We start from the raw sequence: 26,035 nt of genomic DNA on the forward strand, positions 1-26,035 counted from the left end.
CTAAAAGATAGTTTTATTTATCGCATTTCGCTCTGTAACTATAAAATAGATCACTATTGATAATGTACTCTGCCAAGAATGCTAGAATCAATAAAAACGGCAATCAATGCTGATTGTTGAAGTGCCTTACAGAACCAAGTAAATTGCGGTGTTTGTTTTTGGATAGCCAGAGAAATTATACTTGATACGGAGGAATAGGGTGTCCGGGTGATAGATATGGAATGGCTGAAGGGTTTTTGTGGCCGTAAGTAGTTGGTTAAGAACCACATTTTCAGTTCAATATATTTTCCAGTATGTGTGAACTTTGAGTGAGTTTCGAGTTGATGCCATCTTCCGTTCGACCCAAACTGGAAAATATAGGAACAGTGTTTCTCATTTGTGTTTTGTTTTCTTCTCTTCTTTTCACTTTCGAACGCTCTATCCGGTTGCGGTAGATGATACAGCGTCAACGTACTACGAAGATTACGATCCGTTCGATTACATCTACAGTGGAGGTACACAATATTCGGATCCTGTGTACGAGGCGGTCAACCGATCGGATAAGACTCCCCTGTCGCCAAACAGCAGTGGTTCTGGGCCCCCACCTATCGGATGGAACGTCTCCAGTGCCTATGGCTTTGGAGAGCCCGAGTTCCAAGAGGGTGAGCCTCCACCGTTACCTCCGAGAAACAGCGACCTGTATCATCCGATGATTGGCGGTGGTGGTGGGCTTGGTCCCGCCATCACCAGCAGCAATTATGAAATTATGCAGACGCCAGCTGCGCAACGCCGATCCGTTCCAACTAAACTGTACGAGAATGTGGTGGTCCGAAAGAGCTACGATAAGGAGTTGATTGCATTTTACAACATGGTGAAGCAGCTAAGAGGTTTGCGATTTAGTCGGTTTAAGCGTTGAACCAAAGATTTGATATTATATTGCCTTTAATCTACAGCACAATTTCGGTATGACGACTTGAAGACCAACGTGGGTCACGTAGTGGCCTCTGAGTTCAACAATCACTACCCAGACGGGACCAGTATTAAACTTTTGGTCCATCCATCGTTGGACTGTTTTACTTCGTTCGATAGTCAGAACAAAGGTCAAATCGATGGATATGGACCTCCAATTCCATTTACTTGTGATAGTAAGTATTGTTGATACAGAAATTCAGACGGATTAAACATGCTCTCCCTGCTTTCAGTTACAACGTCGGTAGAGCACGTAATTGCCCAAGTGTTCTGTGCTTTAGAAGGACAAATCATGAACAGCGTTGGAGATTACGTACTGAAGTCAATCGGAATGCAGGAAATTCTCAGCACCAGCTCGAGACTGAATCAGTTGCAATGTGTCCACAACAGTATAAAATTGGAGCATGATGTGCAGTTAGGACTCGTTCCGAAATCACCTCGGATCATGCGAACTATTGCTCGAACGGCTCAGGATGATCATCGAGACGCGGAAATTCGGCTGGAGCACATTTTGCCCAAGGAAGCTACCTCTGCGGTTGGTTACGATCAGCTCATGATCTTGCTCGAAACGCTAGAAGCGGAAATCGATAAACTCCAATCGACGGCCGATGACCATAGCCCTCATTCTATTCTTAGCTGCTCAGGAGTAACGCAAGCTGTGAAGGCAATTTGTGCCATGCTGGGAAAAATCGATACGCTAGAGATAACCAAAGCTGTCGATGATCTGAAAACGTGCTGTGATAGTGGTCAGACGATATATAGCTACAACGACTCATCGGACTACAATAATGGAAGTCTGAGTATTGTATCGGAGAGTGGAGACTATGCCGAAGTCAAGTTACGTCCAAGAACCATCAGCCAGCAGATTCGGTATCGTTGCAACGAAGTGCGAAACGCCATCCAGAGTTTGCTGGAAATTTATTCACATGCATTCCGTGTAACCTTCATGGTCAATGTGCCCGAGTGGAATACGAATCCAATTCCGATCAACATGATTTCCCAGTCTATTATGGTTAACGTGATGTGTTTGCATCGAATACCTGAGCTTTGGAGGCATGACGAGTACAATTTGGGTGTTCAGATCTATCACGGAGCTCGCTATATCAGTGAACCTTTGGTGACGTATTGCTCGAATGAACGAACTGGGACTTATCCCAGACTGACGTTTAATTCTTGGTTGACGTTCCGTAATGCTGTGGTTACGTTGCCACGTGAGTCCAGATTGATTTTTGTGCTGTATGGCGTGACGCGGGAACCAGTCGAGGGAGACAAACAGGACGGATCGTCGAATGCTGATCAGAACACGCAGGAAGGCAGAGTAACGAAGATTGAATTGGGCTGGTCTGCAATTCAGTTCTTTGATTTTGAGAGGAAAATGATTCAGGGTTCATATCTCTTGCCTCTGTGGCCGCCAACTGCGGAAAAATACTTTGGTCCAGCGCCGGCCAAAGGAACTCATCCTATGGGAGATGCCTATCCTATATTGGGTATCGAAATTCCCAGCTACGGTGGATCGGTCGTGTTTCCAGAGCCGATCAAAAACATGCCACCAGCCGTTAAGCTCGATTTCAACAGTTTGGATCGAAATCTACAACAGGAATTGATTGACACAGCAGAGCAAGGCTATTCCGCCGACAAACTTGAGAAACGAGAAGTTCTTTGGGAAAAGCGACACTATCTTCACTCGTTGCCTCATGCCTTGCCCAAAGTCCTTCATGCAGCTCACAGTTGGGACTATGCTTGCCTCGAAGATCTTCACGCCTTCCTGAAATCATGGCCAGCATTGACTCCCGTGCAAGCATTAGAATTACTCCTTCCACGCTACCCTGACTTGGAAGTTCGTCGACAAGCTGTCGAATGGATTTCTCACATGCCAAACGATGAATTCGTTGACTATCTGCCCCAGCTCCTCCAAGCTCTGAAACATGACACCTACGAAGCATCACCTTTAGCTCAATTGTTATTAAGTAAATCACTGGAATCACCACGCATAGCACATCACTTATATTGGCTACTCTTACACAGTCTGCCTGGCGACGCTCCTCAAAACATGATCGAAATGGGTCAATATGACGAGACTCTAGTGATTCAAGCTCGCTATCATCGACGAAATCAGCTGATGTTGCGAGCACTAATGGCCACATGTGGAGAAAAGCTAACAGCACGGTTTCTCTCGCAGAACATGATGTGTAAAAAGCTCGGAGAAGTGGCACAAAGCGTCAAAATGACCAAAGAATCCCAGCGATTACAGATTCTCAAACAAGGGCTCGAATCGGTGAATCAAATGTTGATCGACAATCCAACAGTGCTTCCATTGGGACCGGGAAATGAAGTGACGGGTGTTGTGGTCCGTAGTTGCAACTACTTCAACTCGAATACGCTTCCGCTGAAGGTCAACTTCATGGGCCCGGACAAGGTCATTGTTCCGGCCATTTTCAAAAGCGGCGACGATTTGCAGCAGGACATGTTGACGATTCAGATGGTACGCATCATGGATAAGCTGTGGCTACGCGAAGGGCTCGATTTGAAGATGGTCACCTTCAACTGTGTCCCAACGAGCTACAAAAAAGGCATGATCGAAATGGTGTCGGATTCGGAAACGCTCCGCAAGATACAGGTCGAATGGGGCCTGACGGGCTCGTTCAAGGACAAATCCATCGCCGAGTGGCTGGCCAAACAGAACCCTAGTCAATTAGAGTACCAAAGGGCTGTGGAGAATTTTACGCGTTCCTGCGCCGGCTACTCGGTGGCCACCTACATTCTCGGTATTTGTGATAGGCATAATGACAACATTATGCTCAAAACCTCGGGACACCTGTTCCACATAGATTTCGGTAAATTCCTAGGCGACGCACAAATGTTCGGTAATTTTAAGAGGTAAGTGTAGATTGGAATGCTTCAAATGTTTGCAATCACTAAGTTGGAACCTGGAACCTATGAATGGTAGTTTTGTTACTACATAATACTGCCTGAAAATTTCAACAAATTTAGTTTACGAATGGTGTTTCTGGAAATGACTCAAAGTTTGTATGGGGAACATTTACTAAAAATTAACGTTCCTAAATGTGGAAAATTGTTGGCTCGACTGACCTAGATCGCCACACTGATGTTATCAAGATTGTGCACCAAAAGCATACTATAAAGTACAACTTAGTGGATCGAGTTGTGTCCCACTACAAGTATCTGCCTGATCCGGTTCTGGAAAATAGTTGCATAAAACTGTACTGTGATCGCGATTGTTTTGTACGACAAAAGATCGAAATGAGTGATGCTCATCGAAATCGCTATACTGGTGTATCATAATGGTCAATCAACGTCCTTTAACAAGATATTAAATACCATGACTTTGAAGATGAGTTGAAGCAGATGTGTCACAGTATAGTCATAGTATAGTTCCTGTAGCACTCTCAGGATCGAAAGTGCCCCAAAATCACTTTTAGGATTCCTAGACCAGCTGGAATTGAAGAAAATCATACACAGCATCCAAATGGCGGTAATTCTTGAAACTTATAATATAGTGAGACGATTGCTGAACTACCATAACTGAGAAGCTCAACCAACAGCAGAATTGGATTAAGCTGTTGAGGTTAAGCGGAAAACGAGGGAAACGGGGGCTCAGTAGAAAGAATAAACACGTGTGGACGCCAGTACGCTTTAGACAAGAATGAATTTATTCACGTTCGGTTACTGTTCATGTAAGTAGCAATGTTGCCAGATTGGCTTTCTTTCAGATGTTGCCAGTCGAACCGGTCGGTTCAACACTCCTCCTCAACGTTGAATGATTTGATGCCGATCACCTCACGAAGCTGCCGCAGTTTTACAGCTTGCAACGGTTTCGTTAATAGATCCGCTTCCATTTGCTCGGTTGGACAATAAATCAATTGTACGATTCCATCTCGAACCATATCTTTGATGAAATTATATTTCGTGTCAATATGTTTTGCTTTGCGTTCTGCTCGGTCTCCTCGGGTCAACACAATGCAGCTTTGGTTGTCTTCGTGGACTGGGATCGGGAAAACCAGCTGCTCACCGATGTCCGTCATTAATTTCTGAATCCACTTTATCTCCTGCAGGCACTCAGCAAGGGCTACATATTCAGCCTCGGTACTTGATAAGGCGACGCACTTCTGTTTATGGCATCCCCATCCGATGAGCCCGTTGCCGAACTTAAACACGAAGCCAGAGTTTGACTTGCGGTCGCTGGTGTCTCCAGCCCAATCGGCGTCTACGAAACACTCAAGTTCCTGTGCATCGCATCCTAGGCACAGTACCTTGTCCAGTGTACCTTTGAGGTACCGTAGAACCCGCTTGGCCTCATTCCAATCGGCCTCGGATGGCGCCTTGACTCTTCTTCCCAAAATAGACGTAGCGATTGAAATATCGGGCCTGGTGGTCACGGCGACGTATAACAAAGCCCCAATTAGACTTTGATACGCTGTCGGCGAGCTCAAATGCCGGCTACTCTCCTCCTTTTGTTTTAAGAAGCCGGGATCCATCGGGTATTTGGATGGTTTTGCATCCTGCATGCCAAACCGATCCAAAACTCGTTCTAAATACGCTTGCTGGTCAATGCAGTACCGCTCATCATCGTAGCGAATGCGAATGCCAAGAAAAAATCGTAGATTTCCCATGACGCTGATCGTGAAGTTTTGTTTGAGTACTTGGACGATTTCCGCAAACTCCTCTTCCGTGTAACAGATAACAATCACGTCGTCAACATAGATAAGCACGAATATGGACTTACCCGACTTCTGGCGAATATAAAGACACGGATCCGCCTTCGATTGGTAAAATCCCATGCGTTTCAGAACTTCGTCGATCTTCATATTCCATACACGGGCTGCCTGTTTTAGCCCGTAAATACTGCGTCTTAAACGGCACACTTCATTGGGATTACCGCTCTCATAGCCCGGGGGTTGACGCATGAAGATCTCCTCCTGCAGCTTACCGTGGAGATACGCAGTTTTGATGTCCACGTGTTTCGTCAGCATCTTCCGCTTGCTTGCTATAACCAGCATCGTCCGAAATGTAATCTGCTTTACTACGGGAGCAAAAACCAGATCGTAATCTGTCCCATATTTTTGGCAGAAGCCCTGCGCCACAAGGCGCGCCTTGAATCGGACGAGATCGCCATTCTCGTCTGCCTTGCACTTATAGATCCATTTCGAACCAATAGCCTTCCGATGTGCAGGTAGCTCGACCAGGTTGAGTTTTCACGATGAGATTGTAATTCTTAGGCCATCGCCAATTTCCATTCAACACTCTGCGGACAGGACACAGCTTCTTTATACGACCTTGGTTCAACAAAAGCTTGCTTGACCACATTCACTCCTCCAGAATATCTAACCGGTGGAACACCAGCTGTTGCACGTTGCGAACGACGTGGGGTTGGTTCCTCGTTCACGGCTTCCGGTTCTCCATCGTCATCATCGTTCCACAGTCCGCGAAGCCAGTCATTATCATTATCGTGCCAAAAACCTCGCGGCCAATCGTCATCTTCGTCGTCCCAGCCATAGAAATCACCTTCAGAAAGTGTGTCATCCGCTACCTGTAGCTCATGTGGCCCGTTTGCTTGCTTCGCAGTGCTATCGAGAGACCACTCGACTTCTTCGCTGACTTCCAAATTGTCTTCCAGCTTGCAATAACCAGGAAGTTCTTTCTTGGATCCGTCATCCAGTTCAAGAAAACGGACATCCCGGCTAATTTGAATTTCTCCCGTTTTCGTGTTTAGCATCCTATAGGCCTTATGCTCGGCGGAGTAGCCAACGAATCTCATTTTCACCGCCTTCACGTCCAATTTCTTTCGCTTCGCTGATGGGATCATCACGTATCCAACGCATCCAAACAGCCGCAGGTAGTTCAGATCTGGTTTTCTGCCGAACCAAATTTCGTAAGGCGTACGATCTACTGCTGCCGAAGGCAAACGGTTTTGCAAGTAGCAAGCGGTGTTAACCGCCTCCGCCCAAAACCGCTTGTGCATGCCTGCGTCCAAAAGCATACACCGGCCCATCTCACTTAAGGATCGGTTCTTCCGCTCCGAAACCCCGTTCTGCTGGGGTGAATATGCCGCAGTAAATTCCGCTTTTATCCCTTCGTTCGCATAGAATTGACGCAGCGTCTTGCTGGAAAACTGTCCGCCCTGATCGGTTCGAATTACTCGCGGTTTGCGGCCGAACTGGTTCTCGACCAATCTCACGTACTCGCGAATTTTGTCCTCAACCTCCGATTTCTTTTTTAGGAAATAGACGAAGGTATAACGACTATGATCGTCAATCAAAGTCAAGTAATAGCGGCACCCTCCTGGTGTTGTTTCCTCCATGGGCCCGCACACGTCACTGTGGATTATATCCAACACTTGAGTCGAAGTCTTTTCAGCAACTTGTGGAAATGACGGCCGAGCCATTTTCCCTTCGATGCAGCACTCGCAGGTCCAGCGGATGCCACAGTCGACGACATTCAGTCCTGTCACCAAATCTTTTCGCTGAATTTCGCCGAGGACTTCTGGGTTTCTGTGCCCAAGACGGCGGTGCCAAATGTGTTGACATTTTTTCGTGTGCTTCTTAGATTTCGATTTCATCACTCGATCCTCCGCCACTTGCAACCAGTACATATCATTCACTTTATCGGCGACCGCAACTACCGTGTTTTCGTAAACGAGTTTGCAACTGGTGTTGTCAAATACCGCACGGACACCTTTTGACGCGAGTTTTCCGATCGAAATCATACTGCCTTCTAGCGTGGGCACATACAGTACACCCCGTAGTGTAAGTTCGATTGTCTCTCCACTGTCATTAACGCACTTGATAAGACAATCACCGACGCCTTCTACCCGATTTTCGTTGCCGTCCGCGATGGTGACACTCGATCGCGAAACGTTTTCAATCGTCGTAAACGCATCTCTGTCATTACACATATGCGAAGTGGCACCCGATCCACTAGCCACGAACGAGAAACACGACTGTCATGCCGACGAACCATGAACGTAAACGATCTCTGATCGTTTTCGCGCACTTGCTTCACTTTTTCTTCTTGCTTCTGCTTATTCTTCTTCTTCTTTTTATCTTCGCTGTCTCCGGTGCACTTGCGACTCAGGAACTCCTTGCATTCACGCTTTTTATGCCCGAATTTGCCGCAGAAGAAACAGGCACCAGCCGGCTTCGTTTCATGTTTCGCCTTCAATACGTGCTCCTCCTGAGCTTTACCGCCGTAAAGCTTTTCGCTTTCATCGATGAGTTTTGCACGCACCAGTTCCATCGTCAAGTCCTGGTCTGAACGACTCTCTAGAGCGGTGGTAAGAGCGTCGAAAGCTTTTGGTAGGCTTCGCAAAATCATGGCGACCTGCATGTTTGCGGAAAGCTTTTCGCCAGAATTCTCCAACCGAGAATAAAGCTCCTCCATACCGTACAGAAATTCTTCCATATTCTCACCTTCGCGGTAGTTCGTACTGCAAATCTCTTTGAGCAACGAAACTTTTCCAGTGAGAGTAGCTTTATGGTGATGAGATTTGAGCGCATCCCATGTGCCTTTTGCCGTGCTTTTCGACATGATGAGGTTATGTTGGTTATCTTCCACCAACAAAGCGATGGTGGCTCGCGCTTTTGAATCACCCTCCGTCCACTCCGGAGTTACCGGTGCCGGCGCGACACCCGGGTCAACGTATCTCCACGTACCTTCCCTCATCATCAGCATCTGAACCTTGAAAGCCCATGACCGATAGTTTCGGTTATTCAGCCGAATTACGCCCACCTTCGAAAAATCCATTTTTTTTTGCTCACACGAATGTTTTCCGAACGAAACACTTTCGATACCGCAAAAAAAAAAAACTATTTCGCCGCCACTCCGCGTACTTTCTCGAACAAAGTCTTCCTTTTTCACACCGAAAAACACTTTTCCGAATCGCGTCGCGTACTTCTTAACTATTACTGGCCCCAATGCTGAGCACATAACCTGTTGAGGTTAAGCGGAAAACGAGGGAAACGGGGGCTCAGTAGAAAGAATAAACACGTGTGGACGCCAGTACGCTTCAGACAAGAATGAATTTATTCACGTTCGGTTACTGTTCATGTAAGTAGCAATGTTGCCAGATTGGCTTTCTTTCAGATGTTGCCAGTCGAACCGGTCGGTTCAACATAAGCAAATCGGCTAATGAGATCCACAGAGCCTGATCCCCATTGCCATACAATTTGCACGGGGTAGGTGAAACTTTCCCGCATTTTTTGCAGAGTAGTATCAAATATTTGCCTGACCCGGTTTTGGAAAATAGTAGCATAAAGCTGTAATCGCGATAGATTTGTACGACAAAAGAATGAAACGAATAACTGGGTTAATTCTACGAGTGGCGTGAGGTGACAATTCTCGACTCGAATGAAGTGACTCTTCATGTGATTTGCACGGCGAGTCACTTCACTCGAGTCGAAAATTGCCACCTCGCTATACTGCCCATAACTGCATATTTGTAACATTCGACAAAAGTAGGCATTGAGTAAATGGAACATATAGTGTGCATTTCACGACAGTATGGGAGGAAACTAAAATTTCTAAAAATTACCAGGAACTCAAAAGTGCTCATTTGAGGTTGATATTTTGTACAACTCATATCGCATACTAGGTGAATAGTCAGAAAATAATTCTGATAGAAATTTTATTGCTATTACATTACGAGACTCATTTAGAATCTCAGTGTGACTGTTATGCGGTTATAATTACCAATGTGACAAAACAACTTGGTATTTTTCTCGAATTTTCTAGAACATTCTCACAGATTTCAGTAAGTTGATCGAAAGTATTCATCATTTGATGACTCTCCATGGTATTAACTCCAATTTGTCAAAAATGTCGAATGTGACTGTCATGCAGTTATGGGCAGTATACGACACCGACAATTGTCACCTCACGCCACTCGTAGAATAAACCCAAATGCTCATCGACATCGCTATACCGCTGGACTTTTGAGCATCGAAAGTGTTATAAACTTTGATGATAATAATTATACACATAAGGTTTGAATAATGTGGCAAATTATGCGAATAAATTGCTGTTTGGTTGGTGATGGAATGGTGCGCGAATCCTGGTCAAGGCACCAATGTTTGTCCGGGGAAGTAATGGTACGTGAATCCTGGTCACGGCACCAATGTTTCGTCCAAGATGGAGCCAATATATACAATGTTTCGTCCGAGTAAGGGGGCCTACGTTGTGTGGTGGAAAGTATGGAGTCCAGGCGAAGAAGAAACAACGAAGTACTATACGAATTCAAACTAATTTATTTCCACCGAGACGGCAGCGTGCTTACTCGGTGGGAAAATAGAGAAACTATATTACATATACGTGACACAGTACTGAGGTAGATAAATTGAAATGTATGGAATCGTGGAACAGCTATACGCTGGATGGTAACTATTGCAGCATCGAGCTGACGATGCGTTGAAGCAAAAGAACCAAACAATGGGCAAAAATTGAATACTGACCTATCAGTCTTTCATCAGTTTTACTGAAGACTATGGAGATAGTGTTGAACGACTTTATCGACTCCAATTACATGAACAAGCCTCCTACATTCTGAGTTCCAATTCGCTTACCAGACAGGTAAGTCAACGGTTACGGCACTTCATACAGTGGTATCCAAAGTAGAAAAAGCTCTTTTTGCAAAAGAAATAACACTGTTTTTTTCTTAGACATTCAAGGTGCCTTCGACAATGCATCCTATTCGTCTATGGCCTGTGCCATAAAGAAAAGGAACATTGATAAAAGTATTATTAAATGGATTCACACCATGCTTGCAAAAAGGAAAACCACTTCAGAGCTGGGAAATGTGTGGGAAAACGAAAGGTTGTTCTCAAGGGGGAGTCCTCTCGCCACTTATGTGGTCTTTAGAAGTAGACGATCTTCTAAGAAGCTTAGAGGAAAAAGGTTTTGAGGTTGTACGCTTTGCTGATGATATTGTCGTTATGGTGAGAGGAAAGTTTGACAATATAATTTCAGGGAGGATGCAATGGGCTCTAAATTTTAGACAGTCATGGTACATACAGGAGGGCCTTAGCATAAACCCATAAAAAATTGTAATTGTACCGTTTACTAGGAAAAGGAAGTTCAATCTGCAAGTGTTTAAGCTTGGAGGACTGATAATTCATTTAAGTAAACAGGTCAAATACTTAGGAGTGGTACTGGATGCCAAACTGAATTGGAATGCTCATATTGAGTATGTGATCGGTAAGGCGACCAGTGCTTTCTGGATATGTTCTAAAACATTTGGTAAAAATGGGGTTTAAGACCAAAAATGATCATGTGGACTTATACTTCCTTAATTCGTTCAAAACTAACATATGCTTCTCTAGTGTGGTGGCCAAAAACGGAAGAGACTACTGCACAAGGAAAGCTAACAAAACTTCAACGACTTGTGTGCATTGCCATAACATGAGCTATGCACAGCACACCTTCAAAATCGCTGGAAGCAATTTTGAATTTGCTGCCTTTGCACGAATATGTGCAATTAGAAGCGGAGAAGAGTATGCTTGGAGACTAGATGAAACCCGAGGATAATCTTGACATTCCCTTTAATGCACGTGATACGTCACGTATAGATTAGGAAGTCGGAGGTCTCTCAGTCCGATCTGATTCCATAAATTTCTTTACAGATGGCTCAAAAATTGGAACAAAGACGGGAGCAAGAATCTTCGGCCCTGGGGTACAAATCTCAGTGGCAATGGGCCACTTCCCAACGGTGTTCCAAGCGGAGATTTTCGCAATAACGAAATGTGCAAATGTTTGTTTGTAAAGGAAATATAAACATGAAAATATCTTTATTTTTACAGACAGTCAAGCGCACTAAAAGCATTGAGTAGTTATAAATGCACTTCAACACTTGTCTGGGAATGCATTCCTTCACTGCGAGAGGTGTGCCGAGAAAACTCCGTAAATTTATACTGGGTGCCTGGACACTGGCATTGAAGGCAATAAAAGAGCAGACGAGTTGGCAAAACAAGGTTCTAACTTACAGTTGATTGGTCCTGAGCCTCTCTGTGGTATATCATATTGTGTCATAAAAATTGAATTAAAATCTTGGGAAGAACAAAAGGTGATGGCCAACTGACCACAAAAAAGTGTGCGCAGTCTAAGAGATTTATAATTGCAAACCCTTCTAGCAGCAAAAAGCAACTAGAACTCAACAAGAAATTTCTTTGCACATATAGGTAGCCGAAGGCATTTTTGATTCACTTCGGCAGTGGGTTTTTTTTAAAGCTTCAGAACTCATATTTGGCCAAAAAATGCGTCGTACTAAAGCGCTTCTTACTGCAAAGTTTCAGACAATTCGAGCGAGAAAAACCCCCCATGCCAAAGTGAATCATGGAAGTGCCCAAGTAGCTCTGCACCCTACTGGCCTAGTAACCGGAGACTGCCCGAGCAGATATCATTAAGTACATATAAGTACTTCTAATTTATTCAATAAAGCTCTTTTGGAATTGCATCATACATGGCTTACGGGTTCATTACGTCCGGGATATTATAGCGCATCTTTGACAAAAATGTATCCGACGCCTAAGTTATTCCATGTCATTTGAAAAAAAAGGAACATGGTATTTTATGACGCATCTTATGGTCCCGCATATTACTGTACCACTGCAGTATCTTCTTTTTTCAAATTATGCCAAACGACTATTATGCCAAACGACATTATGCCTAATGACATTATACCAAACGGGGTAGACCCAGCTTGAGAATGATATCTGTCGTTTCTGCAACCTAGAGAAATTTGGACTGCAAATCCTGGAAAGGTTGTTGATTTCATAAACTCAATTCTTCCTACCTTTGAGACGCGCCTACAAACAGAAAAAAATGAATGGTTCAACTTCTGCACACCATAGCGATGATGCCGACTGCGGTGTGAGCGCAAATAATTGCCATACAATTGCATGCAAGTTGGCTGAAGTAGTCAAATTTTGCATTTTCAATAAGGTACCGCGGGGCAAGTGGGTAAATGGGGTAAGTGAAAACAATTGATATATTTTACTGAATATGTGAATTAACGTTTTAAACTCATGCGTAAACCATTGAGGCCATTGAGAACATTACGATAGGTAAGAGATTTCTGAGATTTTTCAGCCATTATTGCATAATAGAGCGAAAAATTGTTAACCTCTCAACTGTTACTCCGTAACAAGTTGGCGGCGTACAATCTTATTTTAATATTTTCAGTGGAAAAAAGTTGCGGAAAATAATTTCCTGTACCATTTCTTAGTTGTCCTCTGTGACAGTTTCAAACTGCAATAAAAAAAGTTTTAGAATTAATTCAACGTAGACCTAAAAATAACTAAATTTAAACACCGTCAATTTTCTTATCAGGTGGGGCAAGTGAAAAGTTTATCATTAGATATTGAATTTGTGTTTTCTCTTTAAGTAGCCATAAGTAAACATGGTTCGCAATTATCATAGAAAAACATAACGTGCTGATAATTCAAGAAACACTATACTCAAGCGTTAAAAGCTATTAGAAATCATGGAACTTCTCTAAAAAATGTTGCCAAACATTACAATATTAATATGTCTACTTCGGGCAACCAATTAAAAGGAAGACGTTGACTGAAAAGCTACAATATTAGAGAACACACGGAAATCTCGTGGAATGTCTATGTAAAGCTAGTTCAAAACATAAAAATGGGGTATAGGTCTATCCACATAAAAAAGATTCTAAATACGTTATTGACGGATTCTGTTTGATTTCTCCCGAAGAGTTATCCGACGTCATATCCGACATTCTCAAAAACAAATAACGAGCGGTGGAAATTCTACAGAGTAGAAATGCAAATGCTGTCCTATAATGTAAGAACTAACATTGGAAATGTTGCAGTTATAATGTTGTCGAATCATCTCTGAACAGAAGAAAATTCAAGTAAAAAGAATAACATTTTCTTTGTTTACATGTTACTTATGTTATTGTTTTGTTATTGGGAAGCCTTAACAAATGTTAAAGCTAATAGAAATCGTGAATATAACTGTTTGTTTTTGAATTTATTGTTCAAAACGGTAAACTTTTCACTTGCCCCACTTTTGAGGCAAGTGAAAAGTAAGGAGACATTTTTCAAAAACTTTTTCTGTATTTTTTTCTTCAATTTTTCATAAAAATCAATTTTAGCATGCTGCTTATATTTGGTGGGAGTAAAGCTAAAAAATATACACGACCTCATTTGTTTCAATTTTAAGTCTCTAGAATTTGAAGAACCTCAACTATGCGAATTCCATTACCCACTTGCCCCACGGTACCTTAGTCAATATCACAAAAACTAGACGGGCTGTGATATTTTTAAAACGGCAACGGGTTCAGCAACCCTTAATTTAATAAATATCGATATGTTGATGCTTGAGGGAAAAACGTGTTCCGCAGTGTAATCGTTCAGGTTAACCTTTCAGGCAAAATGCACAAATTTCGATTGTCTACTTCGTAGCGTGTACATCATCCAGCCTGAATCATGACAAGAAATGTCCGGATTCAAGTAACTCACGTGCTTATAAACTACTATCAACATTGACTACTTCCAACTCCATCGATGGACTATTTCATCAGAGTGATCTCGCACCGAAAAACTATGACAAACACCTGCATCTCTTGTTAACATAGACCGTTCAAAAAGAGCAATTCAGATGAACGATGATATAAGATGACAATACTCACTAACAGAGTACTCTGATGATGCTCTGTTCAAAAGAAAACATCTAACCATTACTGCATTTAAGGTTCTCAACATGTTGTACATAATAAAAAGTAGAAAATGGTTATGTGCGTCGACCGGTATATGAGAGATAATCGGTGGAACGACGTTAGACGACGACTGTAGGGAGTGTTTTTACAGGACCTGTTGACCAAAAAAAAAAGGCTGGACGACTGAAGTGTTAAGAAACACACGTCAGAAACTTAACGCATCTTCTAGATGCTTCGAGCCAAGATGTTGAAGAATGAATAAACACGTGGTTATCGAAAGGTAGAAGCAACATTTAAACGAACACCTGAATGGCGAAATGTGTGCATGTTGGTTCAGCGGATAATAGACACTAACCAGTACCTATTTTTATGGAAATAAATTAAAGATACTTACAAAGAGACAAATAGTTTAAGAACTATCGAAAAATCATGTTTCTTTACATTTATGACCCATGTTAATTTTGGTTTCTCGCAATTTCAGAGATCGCACACCATTTGTCCTGACCTCAGACATGGCGTACGTGATAAACGGGGGCGATAAACCGTCGGCCAAGTTCCACAAGTTCGTCGACCTGTGCTGCACTGCGTTCAACATTGTGCGCAAGCACGGTGATCTGATACTGCACATGTTTGCCCTGATGACGACCTCGGGCATTCCGGGCGTAACAGTGGAAGCGGTCAACTACGTTCGCAATGCGCTGCTTCCCGGCCAATCCAATCCGGAAGCGGCGGCATCGTTTGCCAAAATGATTGGCATATCGCTCAAGTCGTGGTTCACGCAGTTCAACTTCTTCCTGCACAACATCGCGCAGATGAAGTTCTCGGCCGAGAATGACGACGGAGAGCTGTTGAGCTTCGTGCCAAGGGTTTACACGTAAGTTGGCGTTCGGTTGAAAAAGTTAATGTGTCATGTCATATCTTTCCTATCCGTAGAATGGCCCAGGATGGTCGTCTGAAGTCAGTTACCGTGCACGGCTTCCAGAAGCGCTACGATCTGGAAAAGTATTACACCTATATCTTGAAGGTGACTCGCCAAAACCAACCGGATCCAGCGTATCTGTTTCGCTCGTACAAGGAGTTTTGTGAGTTCCATCAGAAGCTCTGCATTCATTTCCCGCTGGCAAAGTTACACAGGTAAGATTGACTTTTGTTTTAAATTTTATTCGCTTAAATTAGATAAGATAAGATTATACGCGTCGCAACAACTCTATGCTGACGCTTCGGAGACGTTCGATTCACTGTCGCGGGCATTTCGACTCTGAAGACCAAGAATTGTGTTGCCTTGTGATATGGGAGCTGGTTGTCGGTTGCGCATTTCCCGAAGCGTTTTGGGCTGTTCTTCGTCGGCTATGGCCCTGGTGTTTAAGAGGGGTTTCGCTTGTTGCAAACTGGCAGGCACGTTTTTCATGGTTTCTGGGTTAATTCGTTGTGAAGCTACGGTATGGGTTATGCTGGAACGATGGCGATCAATCATATTCCAGTTGAGGTAATCGTCATCATCGTCATCACTTGGCTCTTTAGGAGCGGGATCCGGCTGTTTCCGGATGGTTCTCGGGGGAGGAATAGGTACTTCTGTCGGGATTGTAGCGCTAGCTTCTGTTTGCGGAGGTTGCTGAGATGGCGGAGCTGGAGCGCGTTTCTTCAGGATAGATTTTAAAGGCCTCTCAGGTTGTGGACTTGTTTCTGGCAGGTTGACGAGTGGTAGACTTGTCTCTGTTGATCTGTCAGGTTGTGGACTTGCTTCTGCCAGAATTCTGGGTTTTGATTCTGGAGTTCTTGGGACTACCTCGGGTTTTACTGTGTCGTTCTCAAGATCTTCGTCCATAGAAATTGCAAACATATATTCCGGTGGTCGGGGTTCAAATATGTCTTCGACTGAGCTGGCGCTTGTGTGTCGACTGAGATTTTGTTCGATAGAGTTGGTAATGATTGTCTGCGGTTCGAATGGAATCGTTGATTCCAGAGGACCTCGTGGTTTAGCCTTGACTTTTTCGAAAATCTCATCATATGATTCTGTTTCACTGCCATGATCTTCTTCAACCCTTACAGGTTTAGAAGTGTTTGCGAATTCTTAAAAAATAGCATACATTAATTTATGTTTAGAGTTTCACTACACGAATACTCACCATTGACCTTCTCTAGAATTTCATTGAAAAACTCAGGTTGCTGTTGCTTCCAATGTTCTATCCGTTCGACTTCATAATTTTGGGCCAGTTTATGAGTAGTATTGCTATCAACCCCTGCATTGTAGTTGATTGCGATAGCTCGAGATGTCTGTGTATTGGAAGCATTTCCCTGCGGTTCTGGCACATCATTGAGTACTTCTATTGATCGGGTCGTCTCGATTGGTTGTATTTCTGACGGTTCCTCAAGTGTCGAAATGTTTGGCGTGGACTTCGTCTTAGTGACAGCTCGTCTCATAGGAGGCTTAGGTGGCAAATAGTTTGGCTCGGGAGGTGTTTCAATGGATCGCCGTTGTCGTGCTATCTTATCTCCTACATTGTTCTTTTCCGATGACTTATTCGCAATCGTCGAAGAGGTTGTAGACGTGTTTGGTTTTCTGATTGCTAGGCATGGAATAGAACAATTTTGTGAATAAGTTTTTGATTGACGGGAAGCTCAGATAAGCGTTTGAGTACTTACTCGTGGTCACAAACGGTTGACTTGGTGGCTCACCGTAGGATGCCCTAGATGGCTCAATGTAGTCTTCAAAGTTTACGCTCTGTCTGTAGACTCCAACAGCGGTAAATCCGGAAGTATTCTGTCCAAAATAAAACAACGATAAACATGATACATACCGATTGCATTAGGTCATCGACTATTCTGACTCACCTCTTTCCTTCTAATATTACGTTCGGGTGCCGATGGGATTCCCTCGAAGGTGATTCGACGACGGAACCATTTCAGCTTTAATCCCATCGTGAACGATATGCGTTTGTGTTTATTATGACTGGAATGGTGCTCTTCTTTCACACCTGCGCAGTACCACAGCCGACGATGTTAAGTTTTGCGGTGGAACGATTCAAGTCGACTGATGTCGATTTCTTTCACTTTTCCCGTTGACATTGGTCGCGATACGTTGTTTTACACGCCGGGCAATCTTATCAATTGCGATTCGAGAGTTATCGAACGTGTCACCAATCGCGCTGATTGTGTGTGGTGCTGGTAACTCCATGACGTCAAAGGGTTTGAATTCTATGGAAAAAAGTGCACGATGACTTGAAGCGGTTACGTACCAGACTCAATAAATTAACGATTGCTGGTAAGACCAATTAAACTATAAAAGCGTATCGAAAATATTTGCGTGTAATTGCTAGATCGCCTGCAATTCACTCGTAATAGGTGATAACGGAGGTATACCTTATGTCGAATTCATTTTTGAATCTAGGATGGAACTAGTGCAACCCGTTCAACCCAATTTAGGTTCGACCGAACTACAATTTGCTTGACGTTGGTTTGTTTGGTTTATGTGTTGATCACCGACCCAGTTCCTAAAAACGAGAACGATATTAGTAAAGTGATAGGCACATGTGTACAAAACAAGAGCATATCGAAGATCAATAAAAAGACTAAGCAGCAGAGGAGAATTGAGATAAGCTTAAAATATCGATCCATTTTTCAAAAATGCCAAAATAATCATCAAGGTCAATTGTCGTTGTTCACTTGTTGCAAAGGCACTGTTACCGAATTATTTTTGATTGGCGTCAACATCAGAGCATTTTTGCATCGGCGGTGACAGCGTACATCGGCATGGAATAATAAATAAATATAAAAATATTTGATTTTGTACATGTTAAATATAAAATTTCTTCAGTAATCTCTGGACAAATTGAAGAGCCTGATGAAATCCTTGCTTGAATGTTTGGAGAAATTCTCTCAAGTAGTTGTGGAGGATTTTTTAGGGAATTTCTTTTAAGAAATAACTAGAGGAATTTTTGGCGTAATTTTTGTAGTCCTCCCAGAGGTATTTTCTGGAAGAATACTTCCAGGAATGTTCCGAAAATAATCCGGGAAGCCCCTGAAGAAATTCAAAAAGAACCTGGTTAAAATATGGCAGAAATAATTCGAGAAATCTTTTCAAGACTCCCAGGAGAAATACATGGAACAGTCTCGAAACACATAGGAAGAACTTCTGCAGAAATGCTTGGGAAATTCTAAGCGGATTCGCATTTGTTGTTGAAATATTGTCATGATTCTAAACGAATCTCTGGGGGAATTTCAAATGTGATTTCAGGTAAGATTCCTTAAGAAACCCTTCGGAGAAATCTTTGACGAAATTATTTAAAATGTTTGGTAACCTTAGTTATGAGCTTGTTCAGATGAGAGTTCAAGTAAAATTTTGTACCTTAAGTAACTCCAAGGTATTTAACTAACTTCTTCTAAGAATTTCATTTGAATTCAATCTAAAGAAGGTTGTATGAGCTTTACCTCTTTCGTTTTGGTAAATGACACGATAACAGTTTTGTGGCTCATTTCTACATCATTTGAGAGTAATGTTTAACGCAGTTTACAACCGATCGGAAATTGAGTTATCAAACTTACCAGGAATCACGATGGCCACATCATCTGCGTATCAATTTGCCTCAAAACCTTGATATTTAAGATTTTTAAGGTATGCGTCAATTTCCAGTAAAGGCGATAACACACTTCCTTGAGGACATCCATTAAAAGATCTCATAGGTAGTTGTGCACCCTCTAGATTAGCAGAAACTGTTAGATCCTTGAGCATAGCCATCACCCATTGGATGATAGGGGTACCGGGGGCAGTATGGACACCCGGGGCAGAATGGACACCCCCTGTATCTTTGCATATGCGAATAATTTTACACTTTAGATGCAAACAATATTTCAGTTGCCTGTCGAAAGAGTAAGTTGTCCACTAAAATTTCAGAAAAATTGTTTTAAACATTCATTTCAAACCAAAAAATGGAGCACGATTTTATTGGGTTTAAAAATTTTAACATTCACACCTCACCAAATAAGGTTTCAGAGGCAAATGACTGCAAGTTGGCCGAAAATGTAGCTCTTGACTGAATCTTCAATTATTTATGCTAAATTCAAAAATATAGTAGATTTTTTTCTGCTACTTTGAGACACTGAAAAACTTATATGACAATTTCCTATACTGTTGGGGCAATATGGACACCGAGTGACAAAGTAGAGCTGACACTTTAAAGAAAAAGAAATGTAACTTCATACACAAAACTATCCAAAAATATTTAGCGTGCAATGCAATGATTATGATTCGGAACCACAAATTGGTTGAAAATCGTCAGTTCTGTATTAAAACTAATCTGGAGGCAATATTGAAAGCATCACTACGAAAAATGTCGTAAATTGGTTTTAATCATGTTTTCAGTGCAACAGTGATCTATCACTATGGTTTCCTGAATGTGTATTTCATTTTTCGAGGTTTGGGAATGATCGTGGGACAATTTTCCTATAAATGTTAAGGTGTCCATACTGCCCCATGGGGGTGTCCACTTTGCCCCGCTAGCTTGATGGTGACTACCAAATATGAGTATTTTTTTAACCCATTTTTGCAAACAAAAATTTTTTTTCAAAATTTTGCAACAATGTTTAACAAATGCTTGAGACCTCTAAAAAGTATACTGCACATGAAATAATGTATAATATTCGTGTCTTTACAGACAAAATAGAAAAATTCCTTAGGGTGTCCATACTGCCCCGTGTTCCCCTATACTTGATACGATACCCAGACAACCAGAAATCACACGAAAGTTCATGTTACAACTCGTTTATTTATACTAATTACATCAAACTCGCCGTTGATAAACTCGTCAGATTGATGAGCTTCCTCGCATAGAACACTTCTTTTTTGAGTTTCATTTGTTTCGTCCCGTAGTCGCATAAGATCACAGGTTATTTCGGTGGAATATTTATACACTCGCATTGTATGTTATTATTCATCACATAATATATGCACGCATATCGCCTCCACTTTTGTAAGTATTAAGGCCTTTTCGCGACATCTTATAAGTGAAATGTTGCACATACAAAGCCGCCAGGTGATTTCGTTATACGTACATTTTGGTTGTCTGGGTTGTGGACGAATACTTGGAATATTTCTTGGCGGGACCACTGGAGGAATCCCTATAGGGAAATTCTCCATCGAAGTTACATCACTACTTAATTTTCAAGGCAACACATCTAAAACAACAGATCTGAAAAATTTATCGATTTGTCTTCTCCAGCTAGTAATGAATTGATCAAAGCAGTGCGGTACGAAGGCCCAAGCTATCGAGCTCGCTTTCGCGCGTCCAGGTTTTTTTTCTTTCGCTGTGCAGAGATCGTGTCCGGTTCGCGTTGTTTAAGTGCAAAAAAAGTATCGCGAAATGCGTCAGTGGTGTAAGGTCTTTTGATTATGTTGCATGCTCCTATGGGACGAGCGACGGAATCAATATAAATTGTGTCTGGTTCGCGTTCGGACGAGGATTGATTATCATCTGATGAGCTCATTTCATGCTTATAATAACACTTTTTTTTTGGTTTTTCGCTGCAATTGCCAGCGTGAACCCTTATTCCTATTTCCTTATCTTTTGTCATTAATAAAATCAGGGTATCTACAACCTGGAAAAATCTTGAAAGCCTGGAATTATCAGAGAGTTTTGCATTAAAACCCAGGTTTGCCAAAAAAACACTCTTCAATTAAAAACTTGACTTTTCAAAACATGATTTTTTTTAATATCTCTAGGTATATTTGATCAGTTAAGGATTCACATATCTAGGGCTGGTAGCAGGTTTCTTTTTAGAGACTTGGTATCTATTTATATTCATATCTTTTAAAAGTCTCTATTTTCATGAAACATCTTTAAGGTCTCAATTCTAACCTCCAAAAGACATCTTGGTCTCTAAAGGATCTATTTTCCTTGTCTTGCTTGCAGTGAATTCCGATATTCCAAAGATTCTCAGAGAATTTCTTTCAAGACGATCCGCAAAGGTCAATTCATGAGCTTTTAATGAAATGCATTCAGGGATTTTTTTCAAGACACCCGACAAAAATTTCCACATCCACTCCGAAGAATTGTTACAAGTAAATCTATTAGAAATATTTGAAATAATTCCTCAAATTGGACCTATATTTCGTGTTTTAGTTTCTCTACAAATTTTCTTGGAATTTCCCCAGCATTTCATCGAAGAATTTCTGCAGTTCTTCCAAACATTTCTCAATGATTTTGCCAATAGAAATTTCATGAAATTTTCAAAAGGTCATTTAAAGTTCCACACCAGTTACTACTACAGCTATGTTTCCAAGTAATCCTCAGATCATTCCAACACAATTTCTTAGAGATTTCAAGGAGTTCCTTCACATGTATTTAATATTGATTTGTTTTTCTTTTTTTCAATTATCTTTAAAAAGACATGGACACCGTCTTCAGCTATTTAGCTGCACAGACTGTAACTTAACACTAGACAACGGACAAGCATGCTCCAGTGGCACAGCCGCAAAACATTTCTGACGAAACCTTGAATCTGGAATTATTTTATTAAACCTGTAAATAAGTTGAATATTTCGACATTAAGAATGTTGACGTTTTTCTTTAAGCTTTTTTCAATATCTGATCACCACGAGATAAAAATGCAAAACTAGTTTTAAGTAAGAGTCGTAATTTTCCTCCTTATCCAAGGATCGTATCACCGACCAAAGGCTCCCAGATTTTTTCCCCTTTCACTAATAAACACCCTTCCTGTGATGATTGTAGATATACAGAGGTATTCTCGGTCTCCAGTAGTAACAATCATTACACACTAACATTCCTTCCCCTACCCAACTGACTGTAAGGGCTTGGCCGCCGCCGTTATTGATCAATAATATGAGATTTGCTAAATGGCACTTCGAGAATGAGCGGAAAGTCCCTTCCCTTATTCATTTGAAACGAAGTGCAAATCTTACGAGTTCCGATCAATCACGGAGTAGTAACCTTTGACATAAACGGTCGGTGTATATTATGCTATGGTCTTCTTCAACTAGTAATCAGTTGATAAAGTTTTTAGTGCAAGTAGGTAATTGTTAGAATCTCCAGTTTTGTGGTCTTGAACATTCTAGCTATTTCTATCTTGGTGCATCTGTTTTAACTTGGTTCAAAGTAAGAGCTCATTATCCAACATACCGACATCTTGGATTGTGCCCTCGTCGCCGAGATTCGGCGGTGCTACGCCACGTGCAAATGTTCTGTGGAAACATGTTTTTCGAAGTGATAGACGTGTTTTTATCGGAGATTATATCTGAAGACGTTTTGTGAAGTTTTGTTTTTTTTACTACTTTTACGATTTGCTTGCGTTTTGCTCGAGAGTGCTCTGTAATGGCACCATCAATTGAATTCGTTTCGCGTGTCTTGTTTTTTTTTCTCCCGTGCGTGTTGATTCAAAAATTGAATGTGGTTCGTGGATGCTCGATTCGGGATGGATTAAGAACTGTAGTGCGTGCATTTTGATGGACAGTGCCAAGTTACGGCTCACGCTTTTGTACATTATTAGAGGAGCGACAGATTGCAGCGGATTTTCGAAAAAGGAATTTGGTGAGTTTGTTCTGATCAGCAGCGCATAATCACAATGCGTAAATATTAACCTTTTGTCGGTCAGAACGTCTACCGAACGTATCCTATGGCACTACCCTTTCCATCTACATTCCACAACATTCCGTAACACCTATGAGAGGTCGCAGAGTTCTCTGCATCTTTCTTAAGTAGGTGTTCAACCAATCATCCTTTCCCATTCCCCAGCTTTCGCAAGGACGTGGCCAGGATAGATCACGATTATTGTAGGATGCGTGAATCTTGTTTAAGAGTTAGAGGTTAATCCCAAATCTCTGACTTTGGTAACGGACGGGAAGGAGGCAACCCTCATACAATGGTCTAGGACTTTACCACCTACGAATTTGTGCGAAATGCTCAATGGTAATGCTAATCTTGGATTGTGCCTTCGTCGCCTTTTCAAATGTACGTCGTAGTGCAGCTTTCACCTTTCAATTACCTCATGTCATTCCGATAAAATGATTCCATTTGTGTGGCGTTTAATTCTGCTGAAAAGAGGCTCTTCCACGTTTTGCCGAGTACTTTACTGGAGCATTGCTGTCCGCGCTGCGTTGCTCCTTCAGAATCACTTTACGCTCCGGAGCGGACGTCGGTACCGCACGTTATTGACGGAGAGTTTTGGGCTCGGTTTTACCATTACACCAGGCAGCGGTCAGACTCGATGTTAGGTGTTCAAATTCGCTGTTATGATATCGACGTAGAATCATAGGCAACAGTCTTTTATTATCAAACTGCACGTATCATATTGATTATATTAATAATTTAATTCCTAACTTTTTAGTTTACCCTCCGGCATCCACGTGGGCCGATCCAACGTCAAAACGGTTGCCGAGCGTCGTCTTCCAGAGATCCGCCAGTTTCTGATATCCCTGTTCAACTCGGCGGACGAAATTGCACATTCCGATTTAGTTTATACGTTCTTCCATCCGTTGCTTCGTGACCAGCAGGAAGCGGACATCCACGCAACTAAAGTGAAAGGTAACATTTTTCGAACATCCTCATTCCAAAATTCGTTTTGACGCTTTAAATTCTCATTCGGTCGAACAGGAAACCGCGCCATTGCGGACGAGTACCAACAGTTGCGCGGTGAGATTAAGTTCTCGCTACAGTACCATCGCGATGCACTGATAGTGATGATACAGCACGCCCGATCCTTGCCAAGCACTCCCAACAACCCAGAACCGAATACCTATGTGAAGGTATATTTGCGACCGGATCAGTCCAAGGCGACCAAACGCAAAACCAAGGTAGTCAGGAAGAACTGTAATCCTAGCTTTATGGAAACGGTAAGTTACGCCACCCGCTTGATGCCAGACGGTTTAACCATTCCATTTTCTTTAAATTCAAGCTCGAATACCGCCTCCCGTTGGAGTTCATCCAGAAGAAGACGCTGGAGGTGACGGTTTGGTCGCATGATTCGTTGCAGGAGAATGCATTCCTAGGAGGTCACCGGCTGGCTCTGGCTGAACTCGATCTGCGATACGAAATCAACGAATGGTTTCCTCTGGGCTATCTTCCGAGGTCGTAAGAGTTCTTCTGGGAGCCATTTACTTCAAGTGCATTTCGAATTGAGCTTTCTTTGGTTGTTACAAAACGTTTTTAGTCTAGGGATGGTAGTAAACATAAGTATCGTGGGGGTTTAGCGCCAAAAAAGATGTATCAAGTCAAAAGTTTTGGGTATCATAAGGTGGGAAACATTGACAGGTGGACAAGTTTAATACAATGTGTGTTATATTTATTGATTGCAATGCAAGAGCTTGAGCATGGGTGGCTATAAATTGGTGTTTTGCAATTAATCAAAATTTGTATCTTACGGCAATCGCTTATCTATTTTCAATCGTGTTCAAAAATTGATGTTTCCCTCACAATGGGTAGACTCGGATAGTTCGAGTTTTTAGCAATCGTGATAGGCGCACTGAGCAGAAAATTAATACATTCGATTACTATAACTAATATTATTGTTAGCGCCAGTACCAGCAGAGTATATGTATATGTTTGTGTTTGCTTGCTGCTGATTATATATTTTTTATATTCCCTTCTGAACAGTCATCTGGCATGTAAAAGGATTGTCACAAAATAGAAAGAGGGAGAGAGTTATAGGCTTGAAAATGTTAATCTGCATTTCGAAGCAGATTTTTCAGATTATTTGCAGCAAACGTATTAATTTTATTGCCCCATATGGATGATACAGGTACACCTGAAAGCAGATAGATGTATCTCCGGATAACATAGCAAGAACAAAAATCCTAAGAAATATATTGGGGTTTCCAAGAAAACGCAGATTTTCTTCCTCGCAATATTTTTTATATCACAAGTTTCCTTTGACTTTCCTAATAATATTTATTGCACTTTGCACGCACCAAAGTTTTGAAGTAGATACTGTAGATTCGGGGCTGGTACAGGCTTGTTCACTATTTCAATAAAGGTCTTTTAAAAGCCTCTTTTTCTAATGGACGGTGTATAAAGTAACTTTTTTTTACCACAACGGTTTCTAAAGAATTGTTTTCCTTCTCTCTTTGTGAATGAGTCCTCCATAGAGATATTTCTGGAGATACCTCAAGAGGTTAATGCCTTAACTATCCTAGGTATGGGGTAAAGATCTATTAGTGAACCCTAGTCCTGACTGCTTCAAACGAAGAGAACAGGATGTTATAGTAATCAAAGGAACACTTTTAGTCCTTGTTACATTTTAAACCTTGTTGAAAGTGACAAGTCTCGGTTTTCCCAGTTGCCGAGAATGATCTTGAGACAAGGAAAAACATGAGTCGAATTCAATAATTTGTTTTCTAATCTTTTATTTATTTCGTTCTCTAGTTTGACGAAGTAAGGACTAGGATTCTGA

General features: G+C 41.9%; 2 protein-coding genes across 2 annotated transcripts in view; one reads left to right on the forward strand and one right to left on the reverse strand.

Moving 5' to 3' along the window:
- LOC5576326 (phosphatidylinositol 4-phosphate 3-kinase C2 domain-containing subunit beta) overlaps window positions 1-25,473 on the forward strand; it is a 43,304-nt gene extending 17,831 nt beyond the window's left edge. The window contains exons 4-11 of the mRNA XM_001656011.2: window positions 435-866; window positions 933-1,124; window positions 1,182-3,825; window positions 15,120-15,512; window positions 15,572-15,772; window positions 23,975-24,171; window positions 24,241-24,479; window positions 24,542-25,473. Coding sequence (XP_001656061.1) covers window positions 435-866; window positions 933-1,124; window positions 1,182-3,825; window positions 15,120-15,512; window positions 15,572-15,772; window positions 23,975-24,171; window positions 24,241-24,479; window positions 24,542-24,721 — 4,478 coding nt within the window. The 3' untranslated portion in view covers window positions 24,722-25,473. The remainder of the gene's footprint in view (window positions 1-434; window positions 867-932; window positions 1,125-1,181; window positions 3,826-15,119; window positions 15,513-15,571; window positions 15,773-23,974; window positions 24,172-24,240; window positions 24,480-24,541) is intronic.
- LOC5576327 (proteoglycan 4) lies at window positions 15,779-17,846 on the reverse strand. Its single transcript, XM_001656012.2, has 4 exons — window positions 17,471-17,846; window positions 17,282-17,399; window positions 16,765-17,205; window positions 15,779-16,708 (listed from the first exon to the last, which is right to left on the reverse strand). Exons 1-4 carry the CDS (start codon window positions 17,555-17,557, stop codon window positions 15,846-15,848), a joined length of 1,509 nt encoding a protein of 502 aa, XP_001656062.1. The 5' UTR covers window positions 17,558-17,846; the 3' UTR covers window positions 15,779-15,845.
- Window positions 25,474-26,035: the final 562 nt, after the last annotated feature.

The sequence above is a fragment of the Aedes aegypti genome, chromosome 3 (assembly GCF_002204515.2).
Source record: "Aedes aegypti strain LVP_AGWG chromosome 3, AaegL5.0 Primary Assembly, whole genome shotgun sequence".
NCBI classification, from domain to species: domain Eukaryota; kingdom Metazoa; phylum Arthropoda; class Insecta; order Diptera; family Culicidae; genus Aedes; species Aedes aegypti.

Excerpts from the sequence above, each read along its gene's own strand:
- LOC5576327 (XM_001656012.2), bottom strand. The coding sequence starts at position 17,557 with ATGGGATTAAAGCTGAAATGGTTCCGTCGTCGAATCACCTTCGAGGGA. Across the intron at positions 17,400-17,470 it reads GTAATATTAGAAGGAAAGAG|AATACTTCCGGATTTACCGC; the intron begins GTGAGTCAGAAT and ends TATTTTGGACAG. Across the intron at positions 16,709-16,764 it reads AATTCTAGAGAAGGTCAATG|AATTCGCAAACACTTCTAAA; the intron begins GTGAGTATTCGT and ends CTATTTTTTAAG.